This window comes from Psittacula echo (assembly GCF_963264785.1).
Source record: "Psittacula echo genome assembly, chromosome: 3".
Lineage (NCBI taxonomy): Eukaryota > Metazoa > Chordata > Aves > Psittaciformes > Psittacidae > Psittacula > Psittacula echo.
Window position 1 is genome coordinate 29,060,195 of NC_137736.1, and position 21,983 is coordinate 29,082,177.

Sequence of the window (21,983 nt, forward strand, 5' to 3'; positions counted from 1 at the left end):
GTAAAGCTCTATAATGCCTCAGAATTTCACACTCCTGAGGTGATGACACATTAAAGTGAAAAGCCTTTTTGGAGGCACAAGCAAATGACTAGATAAAAGAATAAAAGCTTAATGGTAAAATTAACTCATTTTAAAGGGCTGGAAGTGCAGGGATGGGAATCTCAAGTAACCTTTCGTTTTCTGCTTTTCTTCTGGAACAGACAGCTGAGTTCCATGTAGTGTTTTCTCTTTTTCCTTTAACTGTTTTAACTGAGGACACAGTGGTTTCAGTCCATTCTGATCTCTGGGATTGAGCAAACTCTGATGCAGACTCTGCAGGTGTACATGGTTTGTTAATACTGCCGTCACAACCCCTTCCCTAGCCAGTTCTGTTCCTTGTTGCTAAAAATGAAATCTTTGTGCGTTTGAATATTTTTTGTTTGTCCTCACTGACAGCTGGAACATTTTCTATGAGTGGCACCTGAACGCAAGAAGCACTGACACAGACCTTTTCAGCTGAAAATGTCCTACCCTTATTGGGGCATTTCTTGTTTTCTTTTGCTCTTTGTTTTCTAAAGTAATCAAAAAATGTCAAGTTAGTCTCAGACTCTGAGACTCAACTGGGAAAGCAAATTGTGTAAGTCAGAGAGCATTTCCATAGCACACATAAAGGAAAGGAATAGTTTATTTGGTGGGTCAGCTCTGCCTCAGTTTTCAAAGATAATGTAGAACTCCCCTGAAAAGACCTCTTTTGCCTTTTTCAAAAGGGTGATTACAGTCAGAAGGACACAATCAAGCTCCCATTTCTGACTTTATGAGTCCTCACACCGATTTGCAGAAAACGTAACATTTTTACCATAAATTCATTTAGTCTTAATGTCCCTTACACAGATTTTTGTGTCTGCATATCAAGACTGATGATTGAATGCATTTTTTTGTCTCAAAATCCGTCTGATTCCTCTTTCTGTTATAATGAAATGTTTTCCTAAACTATAATTTTTGCCATAAATATATTCTCTTGGCTGCATCTTAGAGGTGGATCATTTGCTATGGGATCTTTTCTTTTCATCTCAGAGATGAACATACATTTTGGGACCAGCTTTTGAAATATTGATTTGCTTCAGGAAACTTCTTATGTGCAAATCTTGGAAGTCAGCACTGAATCAGTTTTGTGTATTTTATTTCCCAAGGAATCAGACCTACTTTGTTTATTATCTAACAAAGCCCAAAGTATAATGTAAAAACAAAGACTGAATCAGAAAAGAACATTATAAAAATACTGAAGCTGCTTTTCCCTGGCAATAGGGAAATGCATTCGTTCACTTTAATATGAAAAAGGAACAGTGATACAATCATTAAAAAAAAAAAAAAAAAAAACCAAAACGAACTGAAGAGTTTGAACATTTATTTCACATCCATTGCAGATTCTCAGCTATTCACATTTATTTCCAAAGTCATTTTGTCCTGCAAGCACAAAATATTAAAGTATATGATAGCATCAGGATATTAAACTAGGTATTTAACCACAATATTTAATCAGTTGTTGTTAACAAATACAGCAGGACTGAATTTCCTGGCAGTTGTACCTCAATGAATGTGAACATAGCATCACTAAAGCAAGCTTACAGCCTCCACTCCTCAATAAAAACAGAGCTTCAGCACACGAAGACCCGACACAATGTTTTAGTAATCCCTGCCTCACCCACATCAGATGACACCCACATCAGGCCTTTTCTTCTGAGAGAAAAGTACAGTCAGTAGCAATTATGTACACCCTGCTTCCTCTTGGTCATCCATCACACAGTGTGTGTAGAGGTTTCCTTTCCCCAAGTGTATTTGCTGCATTACATGTTTCTTAGCATCCTCTCCTCACCCATCTCACTCAGGCAGGTCGTGTCAAACCACCTAATTAAGTTCCAAGAGTCGCCTTAGACAGTTGGGGTAACCTGAGACAGGTCTATGTGCATATAATCCAAATGGGACAGAGACTTTCCTGCAGCAGCATACTGGGGGTGCAGCCTTGGGCAGTAGAGATCTGTGTAAGCTCCTCCATCACTCCCCTCGAGATGAGTTCTTCCTGTTACCCACAGAAAACTCATGAACAGAAGTTTATTTTCAAAGTTCAACTGCAGTTTTTCATTAAAGCCCTTAAAACTTCAATTTTTTTTTTTACTTAAACCTCCAAACTGCACTTTCCAACTAGTCAGTTCTGAGCATCACAGGTTTTGAATAGCGGAAAAAGAAGAAAAAACTCTATCTCCCTTAGCAGACACAAATGCACCCATACAGTTACTCAGCCAAATGCATTCCTCACATACCCAGGTAAAATATCTAGTAGTCATCTTAAGGGGTTTTCTCCACCAGAATCCACAACAAAGGAATGATTGTTCTGTTCTGCTTAAAGAGAGAAGGTTAACCACACTCTTGCAGATTATCTCCTTATGAGAAATTTATTCCTGCATCTAATTCACAAATTTTAGTGTCACAGATTCGAACATATTTGGGTGAGTCTGAAGTGCTAAATCACATCACCAGAAATTGACGTTTGTGCCAGTAAAATCCCAGACATCCCAAGAGCACCTCAACCTAGCTATACCTCTCCTATGAGGAAAGGCTGAGAGAATTGGGATTGTTCGGCCTGGAGAAGAGAAGAATCCAGGGAGACCTTATTGAGGCATTTCAGTACTGAAAAGGAGCATATCAGAAAGATGGGGAAAGACTTTTCACCAGCACCTGTCACGATAGGATGAGCAGTGATGGTTTTAATCTAAAGGAGCAGAGATTCAGGCTGGACATGAGGAAGAAATCTTTTACAATAAACATGGTAAAATACTGGAACAGGTTGCCCAGAGAGGTGGTGGATGTGCCATCCCTGGAGACATTCAAGACCAGGATGGGTGTGGTTCTGAGCACCCTGGTCTAGATGATGTCCCTGCTCATTGCAGGGCTGTTAGACTAAACCTTTGAAGGTCTCTCCCAACCCAAACCATTCTATGATTCTGATTATTTACACTTGGAATCACGGACAGACTCCAAACCCACATGCAAGCACAAAGTTGACTGGGCTTAGAGATTTTGTTTGAACTCATCTTTTGATCAACTGCTAAAGAGAGAAATGGAACAATATGCAGACATCAGGTGTCCATGTTAGATGTAAAAAGCTTAGGTTTTCTTTGAAATTCATGTTAAATGTTCAAATAAAGCAGCTTTATCTTCCAACTCTTTGAAAATAAAGTTACTAGTGTAAAGGGCACTCCCAGTTCAAATCTGATTCCTAGATGAACCCATTGATAGTGAAGGCATTCCAGATCCTTTAATTATTTTTATAGAAAACTGTACTTAATTACTTCTTAAGCACTTAAATCTGCATAAAGTTGCATTATACTGAATATGTCAGCATTTAAATCCATTACCTACATATAAATATGTATCAAATTTGCATTGCAAATGTCTTCATCGTCTGCTTTGTTAATCACAAATGTCGTAGCTAAATGAATCCAAACAGTGCAATTCTGACTTACTTGCCAAATAGTTCCTTATTAAACAAAATATATATTATTAGACATAATAAAATAGGAGGAGGAGGTCCTCAGAGAAGTATAAGTTATTGCCAAAGTCAACAGAATGACTCCACTGAAATGAGCTGTCTGACCAGCGGACAGCTGCTGTGACAGACTTCAAAAATACATGTTTTAGTACTAGAAATCCTATTTAAAAATGTTCTCTTAAAGGCTTACCTGGAATTAGTAAGTGCTGATTTGACTGCTTAAGTGATGAGCAGAATACATTAAACCTGTTTTATGGTGACTAGAAAATTCCCATTGAAAAATCTAAGCTGGTTGTCTTACATGGAAATGTACATTAGTTAATATACGTAATGAATATCTGTGTTCAACAGCACTGTTTCATTTAAGTTCATCTGAAGTCAAGTTAATAAAAGGTTTATTTAACTAAATGCACCTTCCCATGTTCTGCTTCCAATTGACCAGTCAAAGGTTCTGCTCAACAAGTCATTACACCCCTTTTTTTACAGATACTAGTCACAGACACAAAAAATAATCAAACTGAGTATCTATGTCATGAAATTATCAGTGAAATGATACTATCCATTACTACTGTGTAAAGAAACAGAAAAAAAAGTGTTCTGAATTAGCTCTTTGGTCACTTATCAGTGTTGTGACATGCACACTGTTAAAAGCAGGTTCCAAGTCTTCAGCTGTGAAAAATAAATGCATGGCTGCAAACACTATTGAATTCTGCACAGTGAATAGACAGGCATCAGGCTGCTCAGTGTACATGTTCAAATAAGTCTTGCGAACATGAAGCAGCCAGAACAATATCAGGGCTTGGCTTTTGTGGGTGTGATGGAAGATATAAACAGGAACACTTGATCCTCCAATGGGCAAGTGGGGATTACGCAATCACATTGCCTGGCTTGTTTAATTATACTTTACATTAGCACAGTGCTTTAAAGTGCATAAAGACAGATGGTCTATTCTGAATTTTATAGAAGAGTAGATGCTACCTATAGAACAGGAGAAGCCATAAAAAACGAGACAGTGCAAGCAACGGGAAGATAACACATTCATGGCAAAATCTGGTGAAGTGATTAAAACTTTTATTATTTCATGAGCTAGATTCTGTGCCCTGCAGAAGAAATAACAAGGATACATCAACTCCAAAAGCATCAATGAAATCCATAGTCAATCACAGAGGCTTCTCATGGGAAAGCATGATCATTTGTGTGCCGATATTGGAAGTTAGATTGCTGGCAGCTTCTCCATTCATTTGGCAGCTGTTTCAGCCATGCGGCCAACTCCATTCTGCTCACTACTGTCCTAAAGCAGTCCTTACGAAGACTTTACCTTAGAGTAAAATGCACTCTCTCTTTACACATCATGGGTTTAGGGGAGGGCAATGGTGCTACCGCACAGCAGCTGCCTGCCTTCCAGTCCAACCATATGTTGTTTGTCTTCTCTGAGAGACTGCTGGCTGCTGCTGTTCCCATGCCATTCTTCATTCTCATAAAGTGGTTAGATTTTTCTTCTGACTGTGCTCTAACATAATGTCCATGTAATAACATGCCCTGTATTCATGGCAGAGAGCAGATGTGTATGGCAATAGTAAACAACAAATGAACTAAATTGCCCCTCCATTACAGATTCACAGTTTAACTAGACACTGAAGTCAACCAGTACATATTGACATACTAAGCAGAAAGATCACATGTAGCAACTACACATAGGCATGCATACTTGGGCATGGCCCTCCTGAAACTTTAGGTTTGCGCAGATTGTGACAGGAAAGCGATGGATAATTGGATTTTAAGGATGTATCTGCCCAGCACCAGAAGATAGAGTACATTGCTCCTGCAATGATGAGAAGTGCACTGCTCACCCACCCCACAAATAGAGCAGCTCCTAGCTCTCGTTTCAGCGGCGTAGGGACATTTGGATCATAGAAGTCACGAATGATGCTACCTGCACTCCAGGACACAGGGATCAGAACAAGGATACCCGTCAGTAGGAAGGAAAGTCCAGCTGCCAATATGAAGATACTGATGCTCTTGTTCCTGCGAGTGTACTTCACACCAACAATGGCCAACAAAAAGGAAATGATTGACAGGACCACTGCAGTGCACATGAGGGCTCTGAATGCCTCCAAGGGTGGGGAAAGAGCCAGGATAGAGTCATAGAATTTGCACTGCAGCCTGATGCCCAGCTGACTGGCGCAGGCCATCCACAGTCCTTCCCAGATGGTCTCAAACACCACAATATTTCCATCAATGTGGGCAGAAACTCTCCACTGTGGCATAAATGTGGCTGCCAAAGTCCCAACCATGCCGATACCTCCAAGTATTAGACCAGTGATTTGTAACACAAAGTAAGCCATGCTTCTTCTGAAAAAGACACCTCAAGCAAGGTGACCTAGGAGGTCCTCCAAAATCAGTTTTTCATAGAAGAAATATGAAGTATGAAAGAGAATATTTTCTCCAGTAGTTTCCTCATAAGGCAGGTCCTTAGGTTTTTTTAAAAGCAGCTTGCTCCAGCCTGCGGTTCAAACAGGTAGAAATCCATTTCTGACTGGCTAGAAGGACCTGATATTTATTTGCTTTTAAATCCCCTCTGACTACAGCGCCTACCCATCAAGCCTAGCAAGTTTCCATCCAATGGGAAACTAGGAGGGGTGTGTCATGGTTGATTTTACTGCTTCTCATAGTGTGTCTGTACTGCTGCTATAATTAAGTGTCAGAGATTCAATTAAAAGTACCTAATTGTTGTGACAATAATTTCTTAACTGCAAGTTTGCAGCTATGGTGAAATTTAGAATGAAAGACTGAACTTCCAACTGTTACAATACTATGTAAAATAGGCCATTACAGTTGTTCTTATGACACAAGCTAAACTTGAACATGGAGTGGGACTTACTTTTTAAGTGCTACAGCCCTGCAGAAACATCTGATTTTATTTTTTTAAATCAAGCTAGGAGGTACTTGGTGTAGCTCTTTAATGTAGATTCCTCATTTTGATCAAATACAAAAGTATAATCATGATATTAGACAGGTACAGGAAAGTCAAGTATTCCAATCAACATCAAAGCTTTACCAGCTGCATAATTCACAAGGACGACAAAGAAAATGGCTGGCAGAGTTTCACAGCTTCTGCTTTTGAATCCACAAGTAAGGTCGCTGTTAAGAAATAATCCTCTATGAGGCTCTCTCCCGATTAGAAGGATAGTGTTCTCATTATGTTCCATACTAATAGTCTTCTCCAGGTAATATTAGAAAGGGTTGGGGGCAATTGTCTAATATGAAAAAGATGACTTTTTCTTTCAGTGTACAATGCAGCTTGAAAGAAGTCAGAGATCCCTCCCACAGGCATGTCTCTCAGACTGCACAGATCACTACAAGCCTGGACAAAAGTGCATGCAAAAGACTGATTCACCTTGGGCAAGTTAGGAATAACTGCTGCATTATGCGTTTTGTACTTCCTTCTCCCTACTTTGAGACATCACTGTATGATGACAACTCCTGGGTGTTGTTGGAATGGATGTGTTTCTGGTTACTCCAGCTCTTTGAACCAATCCGGGTTAGTAAAATAAAAAAGCTTTGGCACCCAAAGGCCGCAAAGACCTGTAGAAGTGCTGTTGAAGAAAGACATATTCTTCAATAGCTTGTGGGTTGTAATGTTGTGGGCTTTGTGTGTTCGCAAATATCAGACATTGCCTTTGATGGTATTAATTTAGTTACAGCCTTAGGTGGCTACACAACATATTCAAGACAAAAGCTAAAGCCCATGAAAAATGCATTGCCCGCCTAAACCACTCACAGCCCACAAAATCTCCTCCTTTCTTCCTCTAAGGAAGGCATGCCAGATAATGAAAGTTATATGGTATAATGTTAAATGCCCATGTGGAAAATACTCCCAAGGCATCTGGGCAAGTCATTTTTGCCTTCAAGTCTTCTAGCAGGAATCTGGAGAATAAAACTGTCTTCAGCTAAGATGTAAAATGTAACCTTTAGAAACTAAATACATTATCAGGTTTGTTCTTATAGGGAGATGAATATTGCATCACTCTTCTGCAGACATAAAAAGAATCCCATGATGCAGAAAAGTGGAGGCACTTTACTTGATACCATGAAGAAGGAGGTGGTAGAGATGAAATTAGAACTCACAGATGGTTACCTGTCTAAAAGAAACTTTCTCTGGCAGGAGACTGCTCCTTTATAAGATGACTGCGTACAAGACCTGTGCTATTTAAACTGAGCACAGTCTCCATTCATCCTATAGGGCATTTTTACCTCCGACTTCTCAAAAGTGTTTTTTGATTTGTTATTTTAACTTGAAAAAAATAAATCAACTTCTTATGGAAAAGCCCTCTCAAAACTAGCATTTGAAAGTTGTTTTTTCAACAGAAAAAATCTGTGCAACATTTTAAGGCAGCCGGCTCTTGAAGGTATACACAGCTGGAGAACAGATCATGCCTAATGCCCTGAATCTGGTTATCTGACTACCTTATCTAGTAGGATTGCTCTGAAGTAATTTTTTCTTACATGACTCTGGGAGGTTCAGCCATTGAGGTCATGCATAAAATTACACTTTGTGACAGTCAGGGCATAGTTTTTATAGAAGATAAACTGCTCACAGAAATACTATTAAAATGCATCATATGCTGATTGTGTAATAGTATTTCCAGACAGTACTAAATGGTTGAGTGATTTTTTGATCTTTAATCTGAAGTAGTATCTATGGTGAGTGACATCCAGTGTACATGTAGGCCTAAGAGAGGAACACCCAGGCTATACTGCAGCATGTATGGCCCAGTGGCAGGATGTTCTTGTTTTTGAAGCCTGGTGAGAAGGAAGCAGGAAAAGAAAACCAGTAAATGGCAGATTTGAAACCTAAACATAAATTTCAGAAATGAAAATGAGTTACAGGAGATGAGTTTATTAAAGAAATCAAGAAACCCTACTAATGCCTTGGAAACTCATGAGGGCTGGAAAATCTCGTCAGCCTCTTAAATGCCAGTGAGTCCCCGGCTTTGCTAATTTCTGGAAGAATTATCTTTTGTGGAAAAGTCCTGTGCGTGAATCAGCTTGAACGAAGCTCTTACACCCTTGTCTACCTTGGACAACTGTACCTCCATTTTAAGGCTTACCTCACCTCTCAGAAAGAAGTGCTTAGTTGACTGAGTTACTTCAAAATCACTCTGAACAGTAGACAGCTCTTAAAGAAAAAATTAAATACATGCTTACATGGTGGGCATACCAGATGCAATGGCTTTGGTGTCAGGTAAAAAGAAATAAAAGGAAAACTTCACTTACACCTGACTAGACTTTAGAAGTTCCCTCATTCTGTATATCATCCATATATTACGCTATTAGGATGCTTAACTGCCTCAAGACAAGAATACCAGTTCTTATGCAAACATGTCCACTCCAAAATTTGCCTTCAAAGAGGAAAACAAGCAACGGAGGAAGCACGTACCCTTTACACCTAATCTTTCCATGCATCTCTGTTCACATTTACATTTTCTCTTCCCTTAAAATCAGGATCTTCATTTGAATCCTTTCCTGGGGCAGTATCTTTTGGTCCCTCTCTAGTTTTTAAAATGCTAGTGCCCTTTGAAGAGGAGGAAGTAGAGCAACTCCAGTCCACACAATTAACAGAACCTGTCAATGATCCCCAATGATTAATTAATTATAGGTGTCAATAATGCAAACATTTAATTGACCCCCAGAAAGCAGATATCATTCCTCTTTGTATATCTTCTATGTACATTGAATTTTAGAGTGCTCATGCATACACATGCACCTATATATACACAAATAGACTTTAATCTTGTTGTATTCTTGTTGTAATCTACAGTTGTACAAATGCATAGCTATAGTGTACACAGTTCATTATGAGCACTCATCAAGAATAGGCAAGTTCGTTACGCTACAGGCTAATGAGCTAAATGTGAGGTTCTGGAACATTGTTTGAATATGCAGATTTATCAAAAACACGCTTCAAATTAGTGATCACTTATAGCTACAGTGAAGCCTCTTTGCTTCCCAAGGCTGCAGATATCCAGTAAGGTTGAAAGCTGCCTAAGCACCTGCAGAGTCTGGCAATAGGGAGTCCAGCAGGCTATGGATCTGCAGTCACTCTGCACCCTGTCTCCTTGGGCAGAGGTGCTGCCATAAGACCTAGATCATCCTCTGCATGTAAAATCAGTTTTAAGCTTACAACAAATAGGGCTGCAATTGTCTGCAGATCATTTGTTTTGGGAACACGTGAATAGCACCAGTTCCACCTTGCATGGGGCTTCCACCATTCCATTCATTATGTGCTGGGTTAACCTCTTCAAATATTTGCAAAGGCTAGTCAATGAAATTATAGTCAAGTTAATGGTTCCAATACTTTCTATCATATTTTGATTGACTACTGCATTTTGTACCTACTGGTGAATTGAAAAGTTATTTTGATTCTATTTTAGTTCAGGAGAAAATGGACCAAAGCCAAAAAAGGCCTTTTTATTTGTGCTAATTTTAATATTGCTGCCTGCACATATGTTAAAAGATGAAGACACGTCTGCCCCCTCTCTTCAAGCATGGCACATTTCAGAGTGAGAAGAACATCTGCTCAGTGTAACTTAGACAGGGACTACCCCTAGACACATAACAGGCATTGTACTTGGACATTGACCTCTAACTCTAGCTTTGAGGCAATTCGTGACTGACAGCTGGATTGAAAAGAACTAATATTTATTTTCCATCATGTTCCTCAGAATGCCTGAAATTCACAGCCTGACAAAACTGCCAAACTCTTAATGATATTCCATGTCTGAGGAAGCCTGTCTCCTGAACACAAAGAATGAACTCAAGTTCAGTCTAATAAAACCCTATAGTAATAAAATATTAAATACTCCTTTGAGTATTTCATCCATCTAAACTGCTTCAGGCTTTTACAAGGTATTTGTCACCTCAACGCTTGCATACAGGGAGCAGCCATCCTGATAGAAATAGAGCCTGCCAGAAATTATGCTATCTTACTTTGCCGTTTAATGACAGGACCTCAAAGGATATTTGTGGGAGTGCACTTGATTGCACAGTTCACTTTAAGCTGTTGGAAATAAAACAGTGGCAAATTCCCAAGGTAGTATTGATTGCTTTCATAAGGGTTAGCAGCATGGTATACAGTTAGGCTGTTACTGGATGAAGCACACAGGAATTTCTTTATTTACATGATTTACTGTGATGGGATAGAAGAGGAGAAGAGGGTATACTGTGGCACTGATGGCCTAAAGATAGATGAGAGGCAAGGTTTTTAGAAAGAGGTAATAGCTTTTATTAAACTACCTGATACTGTCAGAAACAAGCTCTTAGGCTCAGAATCCCAAGAAAGATTGCTTTTGGAGCATAGCACAATAATGCACCCTTGGGCTAGCTTCCAATAACCAAGCACAGCAGGTAGATAAACAGGTGAGTCTCAAACTTTGAAGAACAGGGGGTTTTTACATCTTTCTCAGTCAAAATTTGGACTCTTCCTTGTCCAGTCCTGTTCCATTCACTTTTTGTCCTCTCCCAAACCCCACATCCTGAATGTAACTAGCTAGCTACACTTAATTTCCTCCTGCAAAATAAACTGTAGCAGCAAGAGCTCCACCACCATTAGACTCAACCTTGCACACCCAAGACACCCCCAAACCTGTCATCTATGCACATGGCAGGGTCACCCTTTAACCCTATCCTCTCCTGTTTCTCTATCTACTCAAATCCAGAGTCCTTTCGAACCTCTGTGCTTCTGGCCAGGATGTTCCATTGCTCCTCTTGCTCTGCAACTGTGGTTCAGTTCTTCCCTGGGACACCTTTACTGACTTTCCCTGGCTGCTAAGCTGGGGGACCCCTAGGAAGTATCAGAATAACCCCTGCCCATTGGGTCTGCATAGCTGGCAGAATTCATCACCCAGCTTACCTCAGTTCCCCTTCAAACAGAGGGAGAGGAGAGGATGCAGAGGAAAGGGGAAGTCCTGTCCAGCCAACCAACTGCTCCCTGCACCCACACAGAAGAATCTCTTCATGGAAGTCATAAATCACTTTGGATTTGTGCTGGCACAGAGACTAAAGTAGGAGTACTCCACAGGAAACAATTAATTTCTGTCACTTGCTCTCAGAACACCCTCTCTAGCACAGTGAAATCACAGCAGCTCCAAGGATGCACCACTGTCACTGTAATTTGCATGCTGATGCATCTTCCTGGGGCTGATGTGTCTCTGCACAGTGACAGCCTACGGCCTGCAAGGATGATTCACCAGTGTGGACACGTTGTTTTCCCCAGGGACAATCCAAGGCTCTTCCTAATTGCAGTATACTATGTAGCCAGTCAATATAGTAACTTCTTTCTCCATTATCACGCAGTAACTGCTTACATTCCAGATCTGAAACGTGTAGTTTACCACTGAGTACAATACTTCAGAAGAAGAAGGGGTATCTAATAGCTGTTTTACCAACCATGTGTTGGGAGTTAAGGGGTTGGAAGTTAAGGAAGGAAAAGGAAAAAGCTAGAAAACTGCCTGATATGTGCAGACTGACTTGTAAACAAGTATAAAATGGACAGAGGGAAAGGCCTCACCAAATCTGATGCTTTCACGCTGGATTCATAGAATGGTTAAGGTTGGAAAGGACCTTAAGGTCTTGTAGTTCCAATCACCCTGCCATGGGCAGGGCCACCTCACACTAGACCAGGTTACTCAAGGCTCTGTCCAATCTGGCCTTGAACACTTCCAGGGATGGCGCATTCACAACTTCCTTGGACAACCTATTCCAGTGCCTCACTACTCGCACAGTGAAGAACTTATTATTATATCTAACCTAAATCTCCCTTGTTTAAGTTTGAACCCATTACCCCTTATCCTATTGCTACAGTCCCTGATGAAGATCTTGATCTGCAGAATTTGTTCATTATGCCAAATTCTAACAGGAATCAGCCTTGGATTAACTGCAATATAGACACTCTCAAGCATTACGGTCTGGGTCGGGCTATTTTTGTGCCAAAAGAAACCTCGGCGGAGAGTTATAAGTTTAATGTCAAAATAACTTATTACATTTACTTCAGGGAGTTCATTTTTCCTGCTGGGGCAACCAGAAAATACGTGTACGATCGCAGTGATTCAAGTGCAGTTAAATACTTCTCCCTCTCCAGCATCCTTGTAGGCCCCCTTCAGATGCTGGAAGTCTGCTATGAGGTCTCCACGCAGCCTTCTCTTCTCTAGGCTTAACAGCCCCAATTTTCTCAGCCTGTCTTCATATGGGAGGTGCTAAAGTCCCCTGATCATCCTCATGGCCCTCCTCTGGACTTGTTCCAGCAGTTCCATGTCCTTCTTATGATGGCAACACCAGAAACGTACGCAGTATTCCAGTTTACTACAATGGAACAGGGCTCACATTGTGAGGCAGAAAATCGTCTATGAAGGATCATTAAAATAAGAGGATATGTATCTCTGCAGAAGACCATTGCCAGTGAGGTGAAAGTGCCAGAATTCTGGTCACAGTGTTCTTTATTAATTAGAGTGAACAATTTAGGGCTGTGAATGTGTATGAGGCTTAAAAGTTCCTTAGGAAGTGTCTGGAATGTGAGTCCACAAAGAAGGAAAAGAAAGACTTGTAGGAATAAGGTTGTTACTCAACTGGATAAACAACTTAACAAGGAAGGTATTTAGTAGAAGGATAGAAAAGGTAACCAACCAGTGAAACATATCTAAGAGATCCGAAAACGTAAGGGGAAAATAAGACTCCATAAAAGTCAATCTGAATTAGGCTTTTCAAAAAATAGAATTAAAAAGAATTAAAAAGAACTAAAAATAGGCATACAAATTATACAGAATGGCAAGGGAAGAGGCAAGGTAGGTTGCCAGTATGAGTCTAAAAAAGGTAGTTAGCCCTCCTCTCCCTTAAATTTAAGTAACAAGGCTATAGAAGAAGGAGGGCATGAGAGAATTACAATACTGTATCCAAGGCAGGTAAAAAACCTCCTGAGTCTTGATGAGAGCAACCTGAAGAAAGAGAGTAATTTCTGCTGAAGGAAATTCAGCATGAACAATTTCAAATCTGGTAGCAAAGACTGTTAGGGTATGTGTCAAACCCATGTGTCTGGAGAGCAGCGAAACTAGGGGAATGAGTGGAGAGGTGGAAAATCCTGTGCACAACTAGAAACTCATTAGTCAGAATCTAATAGTATGAGATGATTTTAAATCCATTACAAAGTAAATAAATGGAAAGTTAAATTAAAAGCAGCACAGGCTTAGCAAGAATAGATACAGTTTTTGTTTGGTAACATTTCTAGAAAATAAAAGTTGAGAAAATCTAATCCAGTTGGACCTTATTAAAGCATCTAACACGGCAGTAAAAAATTAACAGAGACACTGAAGGGATGGAGAAGAGTAAAAATAATGTAATATGGATGCAGAATCCGTGAGTGAGTAAAAAACAAAAAGATGTACTGGACGGACAACTCTTATACTCCTATTTCCAAACACTGATTTCTGCTACTGTTGGAGCAAAGGGTTTCTCTAGGGTATCATCTTATTACCCTCAGGGATCTAGCAATAAAGGAGGAACTGCAGCAAGGAAATTTGCATTAGACACCCAGCTGGTCAATAGTTATGTCCCACAGTGCAGGAAAGCTGGCGATCTTGAGGCCTAGAATAATAGCAGTGCAATGCATTTAACATATTCAGGGAATGTATTTTCTTTGTTTTGTGAATCATTCACCCCATGCTATGATAACCTGCAATAAGTATATCCAGTATGCTCCGCAGTGGTAAGGCTTCCTCTGGGATTCTTTGGTTTTGGGCATCAAACTTAGAGAAGTAGAGCAACCAAAAACAAACAGAGGAGGTAAACAAGTATGGAAAGGAATTTAATGAGCATCCAGTGAGAAAAGAATTAGAGATGATTAAGCTAAGCAAGACAGGTTCAAGAGGTCAGATGGCAGCAGCCCTGTAATATGGGAAAAGCTGCCTGATTTAAAGAAAAGCAGTAGTTTATTTTCTATGCCTGCTGCTTCTGGGACAAGAAATAATAGCCTGCTGTGGGGATATTTAGTTTAAGCTTCTCAAAAACCTTTTTTAATGAAAATTATAATTAAGTACCAGGATAGACACTGCAGAGTAGCCACCTCTGGAAGTTTTTATTTCATAAATGTCTTTCAGGAATAATTCTGATGTATTTATTCATTGAGAAGAGCAATGGAGTAGTTAATAGATATCACCTTTTCCAGAGTGAATTCTGCTCATACCGTCTTCTTCTATTTGTTTTTTTTGGCCCTACATGAACCACCTCCTGCCAGTGAAAGGACCTGATGGTGCTGATGGGATTCTTGAGAGTACCCAGGTAAACTAGTTGACATCAGCCTTCTAATTTCTCAAGCAACACATATTTAGTACCGCCAATGGCCTACATCCGTTAGGTTTTAGTTCCTTGTTGAGACTTTGCAGGAAAGCATTGTGACTACCAGCTCCATGGGCAGTGGGTGAGTGAGGGGGACAGCATGGTTAGCAAGAGGTTAACTTGCTTTGCTCATTAGGGGTTGATGTGTGGTAGAGTCTTAGGCAAAGTACAAGGGCTAGAAGCATCCAAAATGCAGGTAATGGTGGAGAGGCTCAGTTCAGAGGCTCAGCCCTGCTCTGCAAGACAAGACTGGGGTAGTGAATGTGCCTCTGTCAGTACTGACCAGGACCTTCACAGGGCTAGAGTTACTCAGTGCTCTCCTTCTTCCATCTCAGCAGGAAAGCAGAGCTGTGCATCATGCCACATGCTCAGAAAGCCCACTGTATCTGCTGTGTGGGGTCAGAGTGTGACCCTTGGCGAAGGTCTTAAAGCCTGATATTTCATTAAGCACAAAGATACCCTGATTACAGCAGGCTGGAAGTGGGGACCGTACCTCCAAACACAGCTGTCCTCTGACCCTGGTCTCCTGCTGCTCTGTAGCTACCTGCCCGTGACAGTGGCAGCAGCAGATCTCTATACATCTCCAGGCTGACACGGTAAGGCTGTTCTTATAATGTGAGTCATGAGCCTTCCTGGCTGTGAGGCCCAAGGTATGGCCTCTCCCAAACTCTCCCTGATCCATTTTCTATTACTCTTTACTAGTCATATTTGAGAGCTGAACAGAAAGCAAGCAGCCTACAGATAAACTCTCACATATAGGCACATGTATATTCAAAGGGAAGTACACCACCTATTCAGGACTGCACCTTAAGGAGAGATAAATCCATTATATGCAGCTGACCTGACTGGATTTGCAGATGTGTGATAACTTCATGTGTCAGATGATTCATTCTCATATAAAATCGCAAAATGAGAGCTCATGCACACTCAGGCTCTGTTATGGCTCTGCCTCGCCTGCACAAAACAGCTCCTGAAACTGCAGCTCTGCTGCTACATATGAATTTACCGCCTTGCTGTATAGCTCTGATGAGACCGCTGCCTTGTAATGCAGGTGGCAGATCTACCCTCGAGACCTCCACCGCAGCTGCAGCAACAGTGGGAGAATTTCATATGAGGCTCGTTATAAATGAAAGCCCAGTTGCTCAATCAGGGAGTGGTGGTTGAAATCTTGAACCTTCACTCATCTGAGTTAAATGAGAATTACCCTTCTCTGACCTGTAAGTCGTACATTCATTTACACAGCACAGAAGGCACCAGGTGGACCTGGAAAGGTTCCCCATCCATTTTTTTGGGCACTTGTATGCATTGCAGAAATGCATACAAGTGCCTAAAGTACAGGGCAAAGGGGAACAAGCTGGACAACCTTGGTTTAATTTATGGAGGCAATACTACTTATTTCCTAAATAATTTCTCTCATCTGTAAGAATGAAAATTACAGGATACAATATTTGAAATTTTATTGCTTCAGGCAGTTGTTTTGTGCTTGGATATATGCCCTTAGATGGGACCCTCTGCTCAGACTACTCAGGGCTTATTTAATACAGAAAGCTGAGGGAGGCCAGCTCTGTTTGAAATGACTTTCATTTCGGTTCTTTTGAAGATATCGTGTATAGGCAAGATACAATTTAAAGGAAATGGCTGGGTGTGCATACAAGGTACTTAGGGGGAACATGTGTATGTTCTAGTAATGTCAACTGTCCGCAGTATATATAGGATCTCTAACAGAGATTTTAAAAGACTCTGGGTTCCCACTCACAGTCCATTAGACTTGTGTTCCTGTTAGCCCTGTGGATAGTTTTGGAAGTCTTCTTATAGGCTTCTTGTATCTTCTTTTGTTTGCACAACTAGATCAGTGTGTGCTTTACCAGGAACAGATAATACTATCCGATGCAGCAGCAGTGATCAATGTACAGAGGGCTTTTACAGAGATGTCATGTTTATCGCACTTTTCACTGAGGCAAGTCTCAGACCTGTAGATGAATGCTGTACGAATCACTCCATGTTTTGACAGCAGAGATAACTACAGTGCACCAGAACATACACATGAACTTTCCTGAGCAATATCTTGTACTTACCTTCTAGAGGGATGAACTATGCAGGTGACTTTATTATAGACATCATTATAAATCTGGGTGTTCTAGCTATGAGTTCTGAGTAGGATATTCACATAGTGCCTCTAACAACAGGTTTTGTCTTCAACTCTCTTCCTCCCCCAAAAAAGGCTGGGCTGGCATATAAACATTAATGAAAGAATACAAAGTAAATACAGCCATACACTGCTGTATTACAGAAAGGTCATGCACATAGACATATATAGAAATAATTTGCTTTAAAAAAAGGAGGAAAAATAAGGTTGCATAATCAAGCACATCTTACTGTATCTTACAATCACTGTGAGTAGAGATCTAGAGCAGATTTTGATTTCTCCTAGCTTAGTCACTTCTTATGAAGTGAAGGATTTGCTTCCAAACTTTCAAGTATATAATAATCCAAGGTATTTACCAGAGAACTACAGAACACAAAATGAACTTTCTGTAAAATACTTTAAGCAATCAATCAACTTCTAGAACCAGAATGTTGTCCTCCCTTAAACACCACAAATTGTCTTCTCAGTCAGTCGAAGGCAAAATTCCATTGATTGGGTTTGGAGTTACACCTTATTCGTTGGTTACAAAATTCTATTAAAATATTGCTATTATTGATTAGTTCAGGTAATTTATTAAATGAATTTGTATATAACTATTTATTTATTTCTTTACACTGTGGCTTATCAGGGGTGCATGATCTTGCCATTAAAAATATTGTTTAGCTTGTTTTGATGTGAACTGTGAGAAAATGCTGTGACTGATTTACGTTCATTATGCCTGTAAACTATGCTTGTGTGAGTGGGTCTCAGTAAAACTGTTGGCCTGATCATACAAAAGACCCTTATTTAAAAAAATATATACCACAGAGTCCTGCAGCAAGTAACCAACAAGGTGTTTGCAATCTGTACAATACTGCAAAAATGTTGTAAGCCACAATGAGTTTGCAAGGGAATACCACTGCTACTAAAAAGAAGGATGTGAATGAGTTTGACCTATATGAATTACAAAAGAAATATTAACTTCAACCAAGAAGATGATGTCTAGGATGAACATAAAGCTATGTTTATTCTCTGAAATAAGGGATATTTTTCATATGTTTCAGCTTACCTTCTTCTGCAGAATAAATTCTTCATGCAACCTTCCATTAAACCGACAGTAAATCAATCCCTTAGTGAATGCTGTTCTTTAAAACCATTATTATCTTGTCCTTATTCACTGCTATCGCCTCTTTCCCAGGCAGGTAAAAAAAGTATAAATAAAACCCAAGAGCTGCTTAACCCCCCTTCTTTTGCAATTGGTCAGAATTTCACACCACAGTAGAACTTTAAGCCTTTTATTACTGTTTTACACATAAAATGCAACACAAAGCAAAGCCACAAAACACAAAAGCTATTCTGAGTTACTACTAAAATAATATTAAACATTCACCTTTCCATGTATTAAAATTGCCCCTGCTGCAGCATTAGTCACATCAGAGCCCACCAGGGGTAATGCAGCTACGAACAGCAGCAGTTACAAAGCAAAAGGCAAAGGCAGCTTTCTAGCTGCCCTTTTGTGCAGAAGCTGAACTCCATTCAGACAGATCGAATGCTTCAAAAAAGGAAAAGGCAGGAGGCATCTAAACATACTGACTTTTGGAGTATGAGCTTTCGGTCTTCCTGTGCAAATGCTGGCTCTGAGTGGGATACTGATTTGGTGTGGAGTACCTGTAGCTTCTGGTTTTCACACAACAGCCGCAAAAGCAACAGAATATGGCTCCAGCAGCAACGAGGCAGAAGGCAGCTGCCCAGCCCAGGTAGAGAGCCTCTCCAAGCTCCCTTTTCTGTGCAACGTTGACCATAGGGTTATAGAAGTCACTGATGATGGCGTGGGCAACCCAGCATACTGGAATGAGCTCAACAACACCCGAGAGGATGAAGAGGAACCCAGCCACGAGACTAATACAGCCATTGGCTTGCCAGCTGCTCTGTGTGCACCGCATGCACTTCGTCCCAATAATGGCAACCATGAAAGCGAGGAACGAGAGCACCGATCCAGCACACATCAGTCCTCTGGATGCCTGCAGGTCTGGAGAGAGGGCCAGCACGGAGTCGTAGACCTTGCACTGCATCCTGATGTTGGCTTGCCTGATGCAGTGCATCCACAGACCTTCCCAAATGGTCTCAAACACGATGATGTTGTTCTCAATGAAAGCAGACACCCTCCATTGAGGCATGCCTGTGACAGCAAATGTCCCGATCACGCCAATGCCACCAAAAAGCAGCCCAGCAATCTGCAAAGCACCTCTGCCCATGTTGCCTTTGCAAGGTGAGCCACACTTCAGCAGGTTTCCCAAGCCAGGCACACACTGCTGGCAAAAAAATCAGCACCTTTTTCCTAAAGCTGTTGTCCTTTGTGCAAAGAAAGTTTCAGAGTCAATCTGCACAACTTTAAATCAGCTTAAATCTGCACACATTACCTGGGACTTGGCTGCACCTTCATCTCCTTTATAATTCCCCTGCCACCACTGACTCAAAGAAGCAAACTGAACAATCAAGTGGAACAACTTTCAAAGCAAGAGAAAGGACAGGGTGTGTGTAAACCAGCAAGAGCCACTTAGGATAAATATACCTTCTGAGGAAAATGCTTTGCATTGAAGCCATTTACTTAAAAAGTTAAAAAAAAAAAAATAAAAAATAGAGAAGGCCCTACCCTTAACTCTAGCCATTAACTACAGGTTTGCCTGTGCTAAGGAAGTGGACTGGTCCCAGCAGGGAGACTTAGGTAAGTAGAGGTGCAGTAACTGAGGCTGTTGCACTTAACAGGCAAGAATATTCTACCTCAGCTCGATGGCAAATTGCCAAAAGGAAAGCAGAGCTGCACTATCTGCCACAGGGCCTCTGCTCCCAAAAGTACTTTTGTTCTGAGGACTGAAGGAGAGTGCTGCAGTGATAGGATCAAGGAACAAAGCAAATCAAAAGGATAAAGTAACTCTGAACCTGAAACAGTTCTGCAGAAGATAATGAAAGCTCTGAAAAACCATTTAAGAGGTAGAAAAGAACAATAAGAGACCTCAATCCTGCTAAAATCTGTATGCATATATAGCTTTATACATTTCTGTTGCTTTACAAAGTGTTATGGGAACAGGTAAGCTTCTGGAGATATCCACATGCTTAAATGTTTGCATAATCAGGTCTACAGAACAGGGATGTAAGCTATGTAGCAAATTGTTTTCCTGTGCAAATGTGAACGCAGCAATTACCCCGTAATGGAGTTCTACTTCAATGGGAAACACTGGCTCTCCAAGTAACGACCTGTTAGAGCTATCCATGTATGAACGAATAATTTAGAAGTGATTTAGAACATCATATTCATAAAAAAAATAAAAATAATTAAAAAAACCAAACAAACCAACCTGAAACCCACCACATAATAATTATGGAGAGCAGGTGAACTGCTCATACTAGGTATGACCAGCAAACAATCCTGGAAAGTGTCAGGTGAAGAAGTATGATGAAGTCAGAGCAACAGAAACCACAGTCAAATACCATAGAAAAATACCCAGTCAAGTAACAGTGGATTCTTTTTACAAATACATATAGCTACAAATGTATGCATGGAATATTCAGCCTGATCTCTGCATATGCCTTAACATGGAAAATAAAAAATTATGTACAAACTAGCATTTTTAGTTACAAAGTAGTACGCCATATGTTACGACAAGAACTAATTTGTTATACTGTAAAAGATCAATTTTGATTATAATTACCTAGATATTGAAATACTGGTCTCCTGCTAGTCATTTGAACTTTTTTGCCTCTATTTTTTTTCTTGCCATTTATATACCTTCAAAACCAAAAAGTGAATGCAGAAAAATAGAGCAGCGCAGTGCTAAATATGCAAGGTTTTTGGCATATCAAAGATAAAGATAAAAGTCCCACTTGCATGTAATATTTTATGCTCCCTAAGTGTGTTTCTGTGTGTGTGTGCATAAAACTTTGGTTAGGAGGCAAGTCGGAAGTACTCTACAGATCTTTCCATACTCATTTTGTTTTTCATATCCACCTGCTTTTCTAACCTCTGCAGCATGCTAAAATGGTGAATGCAGGTAACCTCTTCTTCTGTTTCTGGTCCCTTGAGCCCTGACCTGTGATCAGGCAACTTTCCATTATACCCTTTTGGTTGTGTTTATACCTCTGAAATCAAACCTGCATGCCTTTCCTAATCCAAAGGTACTGAAAGCCTTGCCCTAAAAAGTGCAGTTAGTGTGATGGCAGCTCCAAAAGCATTTTAAGAGATGAGAGGCCTAGCAGGAGTCCGGTATTTTGGGTGCTCAGTTGTATCTGATCCCACTGCAACTACAATGGCTGCTCTGTATTTCTCCTGCCACACATTTGTATTTGCAGTTTTGGCTCCTGCTTGCCATCCGTCATGCTTGCCATTCCTTGGCAGTTTAAGCCCCTTTTGCCATGTTTGTGAGCAGGGCAGGGGAGGGGCCCTACAGTCTCCAGAGTTAGGGATCCCAACTGCTATGTGAGCTGAAGGCCAATCTCATTTCTGACTGCCCCTGGGCCCCATGCCCTGGCGCCCTGCTGTGCTCCCTTCCTCTGCTGGCCATGCCGTCCTCCCAAAGGGGAGGTGCACTGCAGGTGCAAGGGTGCTGAGGGTAATAGCTCTTCTTCTGCAACGTCTGTGAAGGATGTCTGGACAGAGATAAAGGATGACTTGACTGAATGCATTCCCAATGCATTAGTTTGGAGCGGCCATGCTTACTCTTACTATACTGACTAAGAACTGTATAGACTGCTACAGCATGAGAGAGTCTGGACCTGTATAGCTGGAATTACAATTTGCTGTTTTGCCTGCTGCAAACTAGTCCATCATGCAGACCTGTAAATGATGGGGGTCAGGGTACAGGACCTGGGAAAAATTCTTGGATAACTAGATTCATAGAATCACGGAATAATTCAGGTTAGAAGGAGCCTCTGGATGTCACCTAACCTAAC

General features: G+C 40.7%; 1 protein-coding gene and 1 pseudogene across 2 annotated transcripts; both read right to left on the bottom strand.

Annotated features, from left to right (window-relative positions):
- Positions 1–5,214: 5,214 nt before the first annotated feature.
- Positions 5,215–5,871, bottom strand: LOC308218794 (claudin-8 pseudogene; annotated as a pseudogene). The gene has a single exon. The product of its transcript is annotated as a claudin-8 pseudogene (transcript).
- A 12,745-nt stretch (positions 5,872–18,616) lies between these two features.
- On the bottom strand, positions 18,617–20,730 carry LOC308218678 (claudin-8-like; the record flags this gene model as incomplete). The annotated part of the gene is made up of 1 exon (XM_080612972.1): positions 18,617–20,730. The coding sequence occupies exon 1, from the start codon at positions 19,289–19,291 to the stop codon at positions 18,617–18,619; it is 675 nt and encodes a 224-aa protein (XP_080469098.1). The 5' UTR covers positions 19,292–20,730.
- Positions 20,731–21,983: the final 1,253 nt, after the last annotated feature.